The following is a 15,798-nucleotide window of genomic DNA, read 5'->3' as shown; positions in this document are numbered from 1 at the left end:
CTGCACTTCCTCACTCCAGCGTTTTGATAGCGAGTTGCCTTTCCGCAGTCATCGAGTGACATGTTTTCATGTTTAGGTAAACATGGACACATCCTTGATGAAGAGGCTAAGAACACACTCTTGCCACCCTGTCTCTGTGCATGACTCCATGCCTGCTAATTTAATAAGTGAATGTTTATGGGTTTATGCAGCTTATCAAACTAATATCCTTACTTCGTGTGACTGTCTACTAATTAGCTATCGCAATCAGTGCTTCACCTTTCGGGTGAAACTGACACTTCTTTTTCTGTTGGACACTTCACACTTAGCTACAGCACTGGCGTCAAAACACAAAGTGCATTCAGGAGTACTGAAAGAGGGCACTATGACATTTATCTTAAGGCCGCAATCACCGTTTATGTGACGGGTGACTGCGTCTTAATCAAAGTGTGAGGTTTGTGGTCTCATTTATTGAAGCTTTGAAACTAGGCTCAAAGACTTTCCCAGTACTGTTTCGCTCATTCCAGCAGTTGCTCTGGTATGTGCTTATTCACTGAACTTATCTTTTTCCTGAGAGCTGCTTTCTTTTGACAGTGCATGTTGGCGTACAGTAGAGGTGAATGACTGTGATTTCTATTTAAAGGGCCATGCATGTTCATATGCTTCAGTAATTCATTTGCTTCATTGTTTTAAAATTAATTTTGATGCATATGGTTATGAAAAATGACTGCCCACCCTGCAATCAGAAGCAGGTGCCTGTATTCATAATATGCTGCTAATGACATTACCAGCAAGTGCACCTAATTTTCTATTCTGTTCTAAATTATTCATGCTGCTATGTGGCAAGCTGTTGGCATAGCATAGGAGGTTCAAGGGAAAGAGTGAGCACAGGCATTTGTACATGTTCATCGGGCAGTCGCAATCTTATGTTTACGCAATGACAGACATTTTCATCATCTTCGTAACATTACTAGGTATCTTCCTTGTTTTCACTCTTCTTAGTAGTTCTCTTACTAGCATTCTGTTCTTCCTTCTCTAGTTATGACCGTCATCATGATTGAAAGGTGCGCAGGTTGCTACGTGTTTTGTTTGCGCAATTATAGCAAGAGCTTTCTTTAAACAAAGTTATCAGCCCAAGAAAGTGTCTTGCACAATATTACGAACTGAACTCTGAGTGTAAGGCACGCTCATTCTTTTACTTGCAATTTCTCACCACTAGAAAATGTGATAAACTCGGCCACTAAGCAACTAGGCGAGGTAGCAAAGCCAACCTCTCAATGTGTTTGTGAGAATGTGGACATTCATGCTTGCCAGGGGATGCGAGTCTTTGAGGAAGCGAGAGTTACAGTTAAAGGAATAAGCAGCTGCACAAACAGTCCAGCTGCAGTGCACCACAAGTCAGGGCTTGTGCTGTGTGCCATTCTTTTCGTCATTTTGTTTCTGTGCTTTAACCACCATCATAAATCATAGAGGCATCTGTGTCACTAACCCCGCGATCCTGAGGCCCTTGGCAACAAATATTCCTTTTACTCCACAGGGTCACCCGTGTTGAAGCGGGGCACACTTCACCGCCTCTCCCAGAAGGCCCTGGTTGCTCAGCAGTCACTAGAGGAAATCCTGCCCGGATCACCCAAAGCATCCCAAATCTTCACTCACCTCAAGGAGCACATCTTTGATTTTGAGATCACTCAGTTCCTTGGAAGGTGGGTCTTGTCGTGGATGTTGATTTAACTTTGCACGTCTTGTGTCTGCATGTCCTGCCCTCTTAGCTCAACATTTTATGTGCCACAAAAGGTGCTTAAAATACTTTTTAAAAAAATTCTTTTCCTAGCCCTCTTGAGTAAAAAATACCTGCTTTATTTTTTGGTGCACAGTTCTGGCTACTTTCTCGAGAAGTTGTTCGGAGGAATGCTGCAAGGAGCTTAAAGGCACTGCAAAAAGGGCACCAGTAGTGACAAAGCTTACAGCACATTCTTGTGATGTTTTCAGACAGGCAAAAGTACAATAATCGTTGAACAAGTAATTGAACATTTGCAGTGTATGCTTTTATAATTTACATGAGTCTTCTGTAATGTTTAATATTTTGTAATTACATATTGCATAGCAGTTAACACTCCAAGAATTCTTTTTTCATCTTCACCATGCGAGGCCTTCAGAAAACAAGGGATTTGTATAAATATTCACGCAGCATATAAAAATTTGTACAGTACTTGATCATTTATGGCATATTCAGTGAGTTATATTTACTTCTGTTGAAAGCAACCAAGAGGCATAATGTTCTGCACATTCATTTTTGTGGTGTCCATAAAAAACTAGTGGCCTCCTTTGTAGTCCAAATATCTACATATGTCCACAGGGTGACAGAGGTGACTACAGAAAAGCTTGATGGCTTGACATACATTTAGCTGTGACGAAGATATCAGAGTAGAACATTTTAAATGTTTCTTGGCCCTAGGGCACCTCTCCTATCTGTGACACTAGCTGTAGACCCTAGCACCAGATTTAAGAATGTAAAGATGTATTACTGTGGTCTACTGTGATCCATGTGTTGCATAACTGTAGGCCTCATTTATGCCTTTATTCTATGTGCATGTTTCACATATGTATGTTGTACTACGTTAGGAGGAGCTTTGGGCAGTTTTTTCTTTCTATATTTTGTTAGCGGAAGGCCAGTCACCTTTTGAGTTATGGATGTGTGTGCACTCAGAATATATTATTTGTTCTGTTTACAGTATAAATCCCAGATATTCCTGGAGCTAAGACGAATCTAAATGGCGCTTTGCACATAGTATTCTACATATTATTCACATGCAATAAAAACACAAACTTACTTGAACTCTGGTAATCTTAGTACGAATCTATTAAGCCTGAAAATTTGTGGTGCCGTGTGTACAAGTTCTCTTTTACGGATCTCTCTTGCCATTGCGGGTGCAGTGCTCGGTCCCGTACCAACAGCCAGTGCTCAAGCCAGGAGGACCTGGCGTCCGACGCGACCCAGCGGAGCAGCCCTATTTCCGTCACTCCTTCCTCCTTGCGTAGGGCTCCCGACCAAAGCCCACGCATCTCACCAGCGCATAAGATGTGAGCAGCTTGACCTGTTTTGATGGGTGCCATATTACTGTGCTGTATGCAACTCACTTGTACTTTCAGCTCTTATTATCACTACCATTACTTCTGTGCATACTATGTTCAGAGCGGCAGCATGTGCACGTCTGTAGTCCCCGCCTGCTATTAATGTCCACGAGGGCAAAAATTCACATAAGAATTCAGTTTTGTCTTGCATAACTCACACTCAAGTGCATTGTCGGCAGTGGCAAATCATGGCTAGAAACATTGCCCATGGGAAGTGAATATTACTGTAGAGTACTTTCACTGTGTGATTTGTTGCAGTAAAAAATTGTATGCACTTGAACCCGACTATATCGAACCCGTTTACATTGAATTATTCTATATATCGAACAATTTCTGGACACGGTATAGTTACAATTAAGTATGTATAGAAAAAATTACGCTTACATCGCACAAAAATAGCAGCGACTCCCGATATATTGAACGTCAAGCGGCAGAAAAGTGCCCCCCGAAGTTGTCTTTCCTTCACAGTGGTGGGGAAACCCAACGGCGCAGCTCCATCCAACCACTCTCCCTACCGTGACCTCGCTCCCTCAGATGAGCCTTCGACACCCTTCTGCAAAAAATGATCCTGGCCCGCCCGCAGCACTTGCTCAGACAGCCAATCAGAGGCTCTTGTGCCCTCGTTGTGCAAGATGGTGAAAGTCCGAGTTCTCTTGCTGCTTTTCTGGTTCATTGTGTGTGCACCTTGTGGGCCTTGTCCCGCAGTGTTGCCGTGATAAAGCGGCAGAATTCGCCTTTCGTTGTGAAGCTCTAAATCATAAATTGGGTCGAATGCAGTGAGAAGTCGGATGTCCCCGCAGCGTGCAAGATTTCGAGGAGCACTCTCAGCACGATCTTGAAGAATAAGGGGGAGATTAGGGCTAAAGCAGCCAAACTCGCGACTCGGCGCCCGTGGCGCCTGACGCGTACACACGGCCGTGTAAAGTGGTTCATCTGAAATTGCCTCAGCCGTGCCGGCTTCCGCATGCTCGGTGATGATTGTAAATTCTGATGAATGCGACAAAGCTGTTGCTGGTGTTGACGAAGTTTGGAGCGACCTGTCAGAATTTCCAGAAGCTGTTGACGAATCGGCGGTGGACGAGTTTGTGAGTGCAAATGATGGTGTCGCGACCACGGGAGAGCCCGAAAACATTGCCGACATCGTACCGAGCACAAATTAAAGTGGGCACAATTAGGAAAGCAACGACGGTCCTTTGCCCACATCCTCCGAAGTGGTTGGTGCGCTCACACTAGTCCGGTGCTCCTGCGCAAATGCAGAAGGTTGTGGCCTCAGCTGCTCAGACTCCTTTTGACAATGTGGAGAAGTGCGTGCGTCGCAGGCAGCGAAATTGCCCAAGCAGAAGAAAATGCAGGACTACGGTATTTCATGCGAAACTAAGCTAGTTTCATCAATAAAGTGATCTTATATATGGTATGTGCTTTTATGACATCCAATTATTTTGTAGGCTTATATCGAATTATGCTCTATATCGAACTGACAGGCATTTTTTTTGCGAGCTCGGTATAGCCGGGTTCAACTGTAGTGTGCATGGACTTTGTTTTCCTCAAGCCAAGTACAAGTTTGTAAAAGCTCACCCTCATGTAAGGTCCACACACAGATGGCGTTTGTCCTGCTGACGATGGTATCGTCATGATCACCGTATCACGCTTTTGGCACCAAACTGCAACTTTGGTCGCAGAGTTCAGTGAAGGGGAGCTACTATATAGTCCTAGCCAGTGGGTGTAGTGGGCAGCAAGCCATTGTAAGAAGTTCACCAAAAGATATTTGTACCTGTAGACCACATCAGTGATCGGGCATGAAATTACATTCACTGGCTGCACTTATGGCCATGTTTGTGAAGCAGAGTTTGGGTACACGGGAGATTGGCCAGCAACTATCGCGAACATCTGCAAAGTTTGTGTGTGCACTTACTGGATGGAATGGCTTAAGCACACATGTGGGTATAAAGCCGATAAAGCTCCAAAATGATTTTGCGCAGCATAGCCTGAACTGACAGTGTAGAACACGTCGAGCTGTGCAACGAGTGAAAGCAAAATGCACCTGCACCCTCTGCCATCCCAATATTTTAAGTAAATTTTATGTTAATTGAGCAGAACATTGAAGGAAAGCCTGAAAACAAATTTTACGCTTTGTTGGCACTCTAAAAAACACCAAAATTGATTTTACCCTCGCAATCGGTCTTTTCAAAGTGCCCGATTACAGACATTTTCGCAGTATTGTCTGTGTCCAAAAATCGCACAGCTACTGTAAATGGTTTCATAGTCGGCTGCCAGTGGTTATGTTCTTTTGCATAGCAGTCTGAGTGCAGTTCGATGCTTCAGTGAGTAGCCATAAGGCTGCCTCACGTAAGGCACGTGCCCAGTAAAATATTTTTAAAGAAAATTGCAGGCCTTACACAAGTAAATATAGTAGTAAGCATGCTTGACTACAAGAAGCCATCTTAATAATTTGGATTATGCATATTCTTCGGGCTATCAACTGAAAAACACAGTATTAACTTTCCATTAATTTCGTAGCTTTCTTACTAGGCAGTTTGTGCACCCACTGTATACAACAAATGTTTGAGAAATGATGGGGCTGTGGACTTAGACTCAAGCAAGCTACTTGATAGTTAGTGATAGATGGCATATACAGGGTCTAAAATTAATGTCAGTGAATTTATTGTGACGCGACTGTACATCGGAGCATGGTCTAACTGGTTGAAACTGGTAGTAGGGGAACCCAGCTAAGCAATGCTTCGTCGCTCAGTGTGTTCCGAGCGTAGGAGAGTGTAGGATGGGCCTGTCCGTGAGAGTTGTTTTTTATTCTTGTGCAAGTGAAAATGCAGCACTCATTAGAACAAAGATTTGCGATCAAGTGTTGCGTGAAACTTGGCAAGACTGCTCCGGAAACTGTTGCTATGCTCAAGACTGCTTACGAAGAACATGCCCTGTCAGATCAGCAAATGTTTCTGTGGCACAAGGCCTTCTTGGAAAGCCAGGCAGAGGTCGACAACGAGGATCGCGCCGGACGGCCATCCATGACCACCACGGCTGACAATGTGACACGAGTGAGGGAACTGTTGAACTCAGACCGACGATTAAACCGACCATGGCCGACATGTTAAACATGCTGAAAACTCAAGTTCATGAAATTGTTACAAACGATATCAGCATGCGGAAGGCGTGCATATAAATGGTTCCAAAAGTGCTCGCTGACGACCAAAAGTCACGCCGCGTTGAAACATGCCAAGAAAACCTCAACATGTGCAAATGTGGCAGAAAATTTTTGGACAACGTCATTACAGGTGACGAGACTTGGGTATTTGAATATTACCCGGAGACCAAAAGGCAATCATAGGAGGGGCACGCGCACTCATCCCCTCACCAGAAGAAAGCCAGGATGAACAAATCAAATATGAAGATCATGCTCATAGTTTTTTTTTGTTGACATCCACGGACTGGTTCATTACGAGTTTATAGAACCTGGAACTACTGTGAACTCCAAATTTTATCTGGAAGTCCTCAAAAGACAAATGCAGAATTCAACGCATCCGGCCGGACATCGCAGACAGCTGGAAGCTGCACCAAAATAATGCGCCGGCCCACAGTGCCTTCATCATCACTGACTACCTGGTTAAAGCAGGGGTGCCAATGATCCCCCAGTCTCTGTACAGCCCGGACTTAGCTCCCCCCAATTTTTTTCTGTTTCCACACCTCAAAACACTCTTAAAAAGCGAGCATTTTGGGACAGTGGACGGGATCAAAGCAGCTTGCACCGCAGCATTAAAGGCCATTTCGGAGGACTACTGCAACGCATTCGAGAGCTGGAAGTCTCGCTGGAGCCGATGTATTGAAACAAAAGGAGAGTATTTTGAAGATTTGTAAACGCTTTTAACGATAAATTCAATAAATGATTTTTAATGGCCTTACTGACATTACTTTCACGACAGACCCTGTATATAAGGTTTGACGTCGCCATTCCAGTGGAGTATTGGGACAGAGCCGCAAATAGCACACATCATCTTGTCACCTGTGCTCGGCGACATTCTGGAGGTTTTTTTATTGCATACTGTGACTGTGCGCATACTGTGACTGTGTCTTGCTGGTGTAATAGCTTTTGTAGTGATGATAACTCCTAAGTGCTGCAGCCTTTAGTACATTCTGGTTCAAACATGGCATCACTTAATGTGAACAATAGCACTGCTTTTTGCATTTCTGCCTTGGTATCCCACAGAAACAGCTGTACTAAAGCACATACATAGTACCAATTAAAGCTCCCTAATGTGGCACTTATAATCTAGAATGCATGGATGCATCAGGATATTACAGTGGTCCAATTTCTGTAGGAGCAGGAGGAAAGCAGACTACCAATTGAAAACCCACAAAATGAAGTAGTGCATTGGTGTGCCATCCTTTGATGAAGTTATGCCTGTCCACGCAAGAGAAATTTGGCTTCACACTTAGATAAAAATGTGAGAAATGAGAAACACATTCTGATGGAGCATACCACAAACAAAACCCTATTCTCAATCTTGATGCTTAGCCTTCTTAACCCAATTGTGAGTTTGAGTGTAATGCATAAGGCACTGAATTTGCCAAAATAGAACGTCTGTACTTGTACTAAGATGAAAAAGTGGAAATTGTTTATGGGACATTCCCTCCACATCAAATTGTCTGCCATTTATTTATATAAATTGTGAAAGTTTATTTGTTTAGTGTTTTGGGAAGAATGACCATTCAGTAAGCAATTCTATATTGATGCTCTCTTGTTTAAATAACATTGTGTTTCCATTTGACATAGTGAATTGAGGAAAAGGTGCTCCAACTTGTATGTAAGCTGCGCAACAGAATTAAGATCATCAATGTTTCAACAAGGGGGGCGGAGGCAATGAAGGAAGTGCTGCACCAGTTGCAAACAAACTGTGTTGTGAAGAAATGTTAAATGCTGCACCAAGTTGTCATTTATCTCATGTATTGTGTGACGCCCACGCTGACAGGCACCTGCAAGCAGATAAAAAGAAGAAAAAACATGTTCAACTTAGTTAGCGCTGAAGTATGTGAGCATATCTCGGGCCGTACCTGGGACACCCCTGCCTTTGTGGGTCTGCCAGTGTGTGTGGAGAATGCGGCAGTGCCGTGCCGAAGTCAGAATAATGAAAGCAGGTGCCAAAAAATCTATGAGCAATGGGCATATTGTAATATGACTGATACTTCGGCTAGTTGGTTAAAATGAACTTCTTTTTTCTTTTCATTTTCTTTTCCAATTTTTGCTGCCTATTCGTCACATTATGAACTTCTGCGACACATGATTTCTTGCTACTACAAGTGCTAGATATTTGCGGTCGATTCAGGGTCCATTAGTGGTATCTATACACCTTTGATTAGTGTTTTACATCGGCTGTGTGTAGTTCAGAAGTAATTATTTTTTATATTTATGGGGATGTGCAACTGGGAGGGCACAAATGCTTGATACACCTTTGCTATAGTGCATTTTATTGTGGCTATAGGCAGCCCAGACATGGAAAAGAAATGCAAAAACAAGACAGTGACGTAGACACTGATGCACAAGCTATGCAACACAGATGCTCTCCCATCTATGATCTATGCCGGCAAAGACAATAAAAACGTCCTTGAATTGGGCGGCTGTGCGTATCAACTTATGGACATGAGGTTAGCGGATGAAATGCTATAACATATGAAATGTGTATCAGGTGAAAGCGATAACGTAGCCAATAACAGCTTGGAAGAAATGAACTCTTTATTGAAATGCAGAATTAACTGTGAATTCGGGTTAAATCTGCATTTATCTTCACCTTTCTATATAGTAAAATAAAATGGAACGGTAAGTTGAAGAAAACAAGTTGCATCTTGTATAGTACAGTCAAATAATTTTTCAAAGAATACAGACTCATATAGCGTTCTTTTTTTTTTTTCGTTAACTGCTTGTAAGATCTTCTCTTTGCACCAGAGCAATAGTTAGTGCTTCAAAGCATTGTTTTCTTGCTCCAAACAGCATATTCTTTTCTCCAAAAGCATATATCCATTTCTGCTCAAGACTGTCATATTTTCTGCTCCTAACACTGCTACAAAAGCCAAGTGCTGCTTCCATTACTTCGGAGGTGAAGTTTACCACAAAACAAGTTCTGTTGCATCATTCTAAAGCTGAAAGGAGGCTTGACAGCAGCACAGAGAGGGCTGACAGTGTGCCATGCACAACTTAATGCTGTTGAGACCCACTTGATTCAAGCCTTCAGTATGCAAGTTTTCTATTACTGCTGTCAAAAAGGTGTTCCACAGTCACTCCTTATTGCTTCTTTTCCGCATACATTCATGCCTTTGTGTGAAGCCTGTGCTCATTTTATTATTGTCATTGTGTCATGCTGTAGGTTGGGAACATCACCAGTGCGAAGTCCTGTAGAAAACGGCCTGAGTGGCGGCACTGAGGAACAGCTGATTGACTGTGTCGTGGAGGCAGCGTTTCTCCTTGCTTGGCGTGGCATCGAGGGTTCTTCTAAGCAGTCTTGGATGGTGTGTTGTTGTTTACTTTCTACTTGTGCTAGGATTTTATTGGATGGGACTTACCGTATTGTTACTGTCTTATATAACTGCCTTTACTAAGAACAAAAGACAAACCAAAAATAGTTCTTATGGCAAAGCCGGACTGGAGCTAAAACAGAAAAGCAATAAGTTTGCTTATTACTATGTTTGAGATCCCTTAGAAAATTCACCTCTTTTTTAAATGACTATGCCCCTAAAGTATTCTTTTTTTTAGACATAGTTGAAGATAAACACACATAGGGAGTCTTTCCAGGACACAACATTGTTAAATAGTCAAGTCTCAGTTAAGGTATTCATCGTCATTATTGTCACATAGTTCACTATGTTCACTATAGTTCACATCATTAAGTTCACTACAGGGCGTTCTTCCAGGGATCTCCTGTTACCTCTGTCCTGTGTCATCCGAACCCATCCTATGCCTATCATGTGCATTTTAAGACAAATTGGTGTACGACTCAGGCTTAAGCTTCTTCTTAATGATTATGATAAATGCAAGATAATCCATGCGACAGAGAAGAAAATAAAAGAGCTCATATTGTATGAAGAAGCACCCATAGATAACTAAAGTTTCTACAGAGTTCGGAAGGAGTGCTAGTTCTGACGTTCACCTCTATGCACTGTATATGTACTATCACACTCTGTATGAGCTACAATGCCCGACTGCTTTGCCATGCACTTTTGTGTCGTAGCTAATACTGAGCACGATAGTACTATACGCTGTCCTGTGCATCAATCAAGCAAACACACATTAGGCCATTCATGTCCTTAGGCCTCCATTTCCTGCTGTGATGATGGGTGAGAGCGTCTAGGTCTGTTTCTTTTGGAAGAAACAACAGCAGAAATTACCACAGTGTTTTGAAAGGCTTTTAAAGGGACTATGAGCCGTGCTATTCTTATTTACTTAATGGAGATAGCCATTTATGAGATCATAAACACAATCTTCGCCAAGAATGTCTGTGTCAGGTTATCATCGGAAATGCCTGAACAGAAATAATTCTTGTCTCGTAGCGAATTCATTGCTTTTCATTTGCAAACCGGATGCTTTAACCACTGTAGCCACAGCAGTCCCATTGAAATCACAGAATAGGAGCATACAATGCAGTTAAGAAATTAGACATGCCAATTTACGCATGCTTTGTAGAGAACTAGAGCTTGGTTTTGCAAGCATTGTAAAGCTATGCACTACAGTGAAAGAGCATATGTTACATAGCACACCACTTTACGCATGCTTTATGGAGAAATAGACTTATTGCAAGTGCTGGAGTACTATGCACAACAGTGAAAAAGCAGAGGTGTTGAGACATGCTGCTCTGTAGATGCTTTGGTGAGGAGACCCTGGCATTGCAAGCACTGGAATGCTAACACACGACAGTGTGAAGATATGTATTTCTTTCTTTGTGCCACCAGATTTCTTGTGCGTTGAACAATAAACTTGAAAAACTTGTTCAAGGAAATGCCAGTGAATAAGCGGTCTTCGCACATCATAATACAGCGTCAGCAAAGTTGCAAATGACATAAACACATTGAGAAGTTGTGAACCGTATTATACAGGGGTAACGTGGGTTCCTTTTGGCTATTGCCATTACATCCATTTGTTCTCTAAAAAAGGTGTCTTTTTGTTTATTTTGATGATCTCACCTTAAGTGAGATCATTTTGAATGGAAGACGTGATGAATCAAATATACTGCATTGTGGCAACAGTGCTTTGAGATTGGTCGAATTTTAGAAGCATTTTGAAAAATATGTTAATTAAAAAAAATTATTATTATTATTGGGTTCTTCCTCACATATGCTGATTTTGTGGGGAAATCTTGTAAAAGATTGCTTGTGTTGATGTGGACTCTTATTTTCAGAAAGAAGAAATAATCTGAACGATTCAATAAGATGGACTAACTAGGCGTACGGGGCTCATATAATTGAATACCTCTTTCTTCTCGGTAATTCAAGCCTCAATTTAACAAGTCGTGTATTACGTCTGCCTTTATTGCTATACTAGGAACGAGGACAAGTGCTGGTATGTGTCAACAAACTTGCCCTGACGAATGAACTTGTTGCCTCACACCTGGAGATCAAGCGGAAGCTTTTTGAAAGGCTGCTTCAAGCCTGTTGCACCAGCCTGCAGGAATCAGGTAGCTATGGTAAACCTTTTTCCCCTTTCTTTGCTCTGCATTATGGAAAGATGCAAGCAAAACATCATGAGTGGCTGGGAAGCAAGGGTGCAATAAGATAGCCTGTGTGTTCATGAAGTAACTACATTTAACACGCATAGTGTGTGCATTTGTATAGCATGTTACACTGATAAGGGTGCTGGGTGTGCTTTTATGTTTTGGATATGTTTCGACTTTCTATACTTTTCCATTATTTCTTAACCTCATATGATAGGGACTCCTACCCATTATTAAGAAAATGCACTGTAGTCAAAATGTGAATTAGACATGGCAGTGTCACTGTTGCATTTACAACACATTCTTGAGGACCTGCTGGTTGTGGGCAATGTACTGCCTGTCTCAATATAGTAAAGACAGTTCCTCTTGCTGCTGAAGTTAGCTGTAGTGGACAAGGGATCTCACATATTGCAGGTCAGTGCAGGCTAGTGCACAGCTAGTAGGCAGTGGCTGTCAAGCTCTGGTGACAAGAACAGTTGCCCTTATGCTTTTGAAGCTTGCTGGTCATACATTGTAGATTTGCCATTTCAGTTGTAGTAAATGATTTATGCTTTGAAAGGCCCCTCACCAGGCCCCATAGCAAATTTTGATTATACGCTGGAAATTGTTATGTGTTTTCTAGTAAGCATTCTGCCTTAAAATTTTTCAAATCGGCTCATTAATAGCCGAGGTAGAAATATCTCGGTGTCGTAAACCTATGATTTCTGAAGGCGAGCTCCACTGCCAAGCAAGACACTCTCTCCACTTGCCCCGTCTAGCCTCTCCATCCCTGCATTCTCCCACACGCGTGACGCATACGTCACGGGCCCCGCCTTCATTTTTTCTTCTCCTCCCTTTCTTGTGGCGCACTTCCGCTGACTGCGTCACTTGTGAGCTGTTGTGATTGTCTCGTTTCGCGCAGCACACGATTTTACGTGCTCTGCGCGAGTCCATCTGACTAGTGGTCTAAGTCAGTGCTACATGAATACTGAGGCATACACAAGTGGATCACAGAGCATGATCCCGCGCTGGAACACGGTAGAAAATGACATAGTTTCGGTGTCTGCACACGTGACTGCACGACGTGGGAAGAAGCAGACGAAGCCGAAGTACATCTCTCTTGCTGCGGTGCGAAGTAAAACAGAAACATGCAGACATTCGGTTTTTGTGTTTTATTATTTCTCTAAGCTTTAATTTGTCTATTCAAGCAACATATTACACAAATAACAGATGTTGCCTTGAATAATTCGCAAAATCATGTGTCATGACGAGCCACGTCACAGTGCAAACACGTGTACGTAAGCGCAATAGCACAAGTACGTCATCCTCCGACTTGGAGCACGGTGGCCGCGAGGAGAAGGGAAAACAGTGTCGGTTTGAAATTTCAGGTCTTTCCCCAGTCCATAGTGATATAATACTTTGCAGACGCGATCGTTATCATGCAATGTATGCTCTGTGCTTGTCGGCTCAAGATGGCCAGACCTGATGAGGGGCCCTTTAAACTCAGCAATCATTGTGCAAACTGCCAAATGAAGACCAAGGGGGAAAAGGCAAACCTTGAAGGTATATACTCGTGACTTTAGGTGGGAGTGTAAAGTGCACACATCACAGGGAGATTTTTGTATGTCACAACTTCATGTCTGCAAAGAACACTCATGAGCATTCAAGTGAAAGGAAGGTGAACAAAACTTTTCATTGTAAAGAAAAGAAAGACGCTAGCTAAGAAAGACATGATCCTATCTAAGGAAGATGCAGGGCATTTGTTGTCCTTTGGTTAAGCCTAGTCAATTTATGGTGCATAAACTTTACATATTTTTCTGTCATGGCTTTGCAAACAGTGATAGTAACAATGAATGGGCTGTTGTTTTGAAGACATATTCATCACTTGAAGCACTGCAGCAGGAATAAGGGCTGAGTAATGCTAAAGGAAATTTTGATGTTGCCAATAAAGATGCAATAAACGAACATTCACAATGTCAGCTACAGTCTTTGCATCTCGTGTACTGCTAGGATCTCATGGAAGTCTGGCCCTGCATTAAATAAAGTGAAAGCTGGCACGATTGAGTTAAGTTTTGGAAATTGTGTGCCGAAACCACGACTGAATTATGAGGCACAACGTAGAAGAAATCTGTATTAATTTTGACCACTTGGGATTCTTTAATGTGCACAATATATGGGCATTTTCGCATTCCACCCCCATTGGAATGCAGCAGCGGTGGGCCAGCTTGAACCCACGACTTCTTGCTCCACAGTACAGTGCCATAGATACTGATCTACCTTGGCGAGTCATGATTGAGATTTCTCTGCTTCAGTAGACAAGCTTATACATCGGCAGCTTTTAAAGTTAGCTGTGTATATTTAATTGCTGGTTTTATTTTGGGCCATTCATCATCTGAAGTAAGGAACAATTTCCACATAATTTTATTTCAATAGCAATTATATGGACACTCAAGGCACATTTTTGCAGTCGGCGTTGGTGTGATGTTCGGCATAAAGCCCAAGTGTAATATAATAACACTGTGGCCGCATGCCGTAGATGCGAGGGAAAGCGTGCGAGGGTGCCGAGGATGGCGACTTGATCTTGCATGCGTAAAGGAGGAAGGCAGGGAGCAAGCATGCCATCTTCCACCGCGCACAAGGCATTAGAGTGTGGGAAGGGGTGGTGGTTCTACTCAGGCGGTGGCCACGTATGGTGCAGCTGAGCGCACTGGTGCATGCCTTATCTTGAAAGCGATCTGCAGTGAGTACAGAGTCTGCCACACGGCTGCGTAAGCTCTATTTTGAAAGCAATCTGCGATGAGTACAGAGTCTATGTGTGCCCAGGGCAGATAGCTTCGTGTGCGCTGTGTACTCGCCGCTTAGTTTGCATCGGAGTGAGAGGCAGCACAAAGATCAATTCGCTTGCTGCTCCTGCCGCTCTTCCTCACACCAGCGTTTTGACAGAAAATTCACGTGCTCATCGAGTGATGCGTGTTTATGTTTATACGTAGACGTATGACACCATACTTGTGTTTTATGTATTTACAGAATACCTACATTTCCATAAAGGCATTACGTAGGGGGGAACAAAACATAACCGGTAAAAAAAAAAAAAAAAACCTTTTTGCATAAATGTACTCAAACACAAAGCACTGCAACAGTGTTTAGAGAAAGACTTACAAGTAAGGTAATTTAGTTAGTAAGCAAATGTTTACAAGTTTACACTGCCAATAAACTTGCTATATTTACTTCATATAGCTGCATACAAATTTGCTATCACAATCGATGCTTCACCTTTCAGGAGAAACTGTTAGTACTTTTTTGTTTCATTATCAAAACTTAAGTACATTTTCATTGTCACGTTTTGAGCTTCTTCACTGTTTATGAGGCAGCCTTTCAGTGTGATGTGAATGCAGCACTGACATTTCCTCTTTGTTTCCTATTTCTTCAGGACAGGCCAATGCCACCTATGCTGAGAATGCATCCGAGCTTATGAAGCTGGTTTTTGACTTTGTCTGCCACGAAAATGTCGAGGACGAGAGCCGATTGAGTGAGAAGGTGAGCAACTCTATTAAGTTTATGTAGTGGATGTGCAACCATCTCTTTTATATTTGTGCTAATGTATATATAATGCTTAGTTTTGTTACATAATGTGTGTCCTTTTCAAATGAGCTACTCGGGTATAATGTAATAGTGAATGTGTAACCCTCAGCTTCCCACTCCTTTGTGTTGATGTAAATATGGTGCTTCTTAAGTAATGTGTGTCTTCGTGAAATGTGCGACTTGGTTATAACATGATAGTAAATGTAAGTCTAAGCTTCAGATTCTTGACAAGTTTACAGCTGCTTTGCTTCATGCATAGTGCAGCGGGAAGGAAAGTTTAAAAGAAATGTGGGATAAGATTATGTTACCTTTTTTATTTCCACTAAAAATGTGCTCATTTTCAGTGCTTTTATGTTTTAACGTGTTATTTCAAGGCCTAGTGGTCTCAGTGTATACCATGATACAGGAAATTATAGTTTGA

The 15,798-nt window shown here is 42.3% G+C and overlaps 1 protein-coding gene across 3 annotated transcripts in view; it reads left to right on the top strand.

Moving 5' to 3' along the window:
• The window catches only part of LOC126541921 (neurobeachin-like protein 1), a 137,560-nt gene that overhangs the window by 58,222 nt on the left and 63,540 nt on the right, over positions 1-15,798 (top strand). For 2 of the 3 annotated variants that reach the window (XM_050188891.2, XM_050188889.2), the window contains 5 exons: positions 1,517-1,682; positions 2,914-3,060; positions 9,480-9,621; positions 11,648-11,789; positions 15,226-15,332. In XM_050188891.2, the coding sequence (XP_050044848.1) occupies positions 1,517-1,682; positions 2,914-3,060; positions 9,480-9,621; positions 11,648-11,789; positions 15,226-15,332 (704 nt within the window). The remainder of the gene's footprint in view (positions 1-1,516; positions 1,683-2,913; positions 3,061-9,479; positions 9,622-11,647; positions 11,790-15,225; positions 15,333-15,798) is intronic. The other variant, XM_050188890.2, reaches the window with a different exon arrangement.

The sequence above is a fragment of the Dermacentor andersoni genome, chromosome 2, assembly GCF_023375885.2.
Source record: "Dermacentor andersoni chromosome 2, qqDerAnde1_hic_scaffold, whole genome shotgun sequence".
NCBI lineage: Eukaryota > Metazoa > Arthropoda > Arachnida > Ixodida > Ixodidae > Dermacentor > Dermacentor andersoni.
Note: the sequence above shows the minus strand (reverse complement) of the source record. Positions and strands in the feature narration are given on the sequence as shown.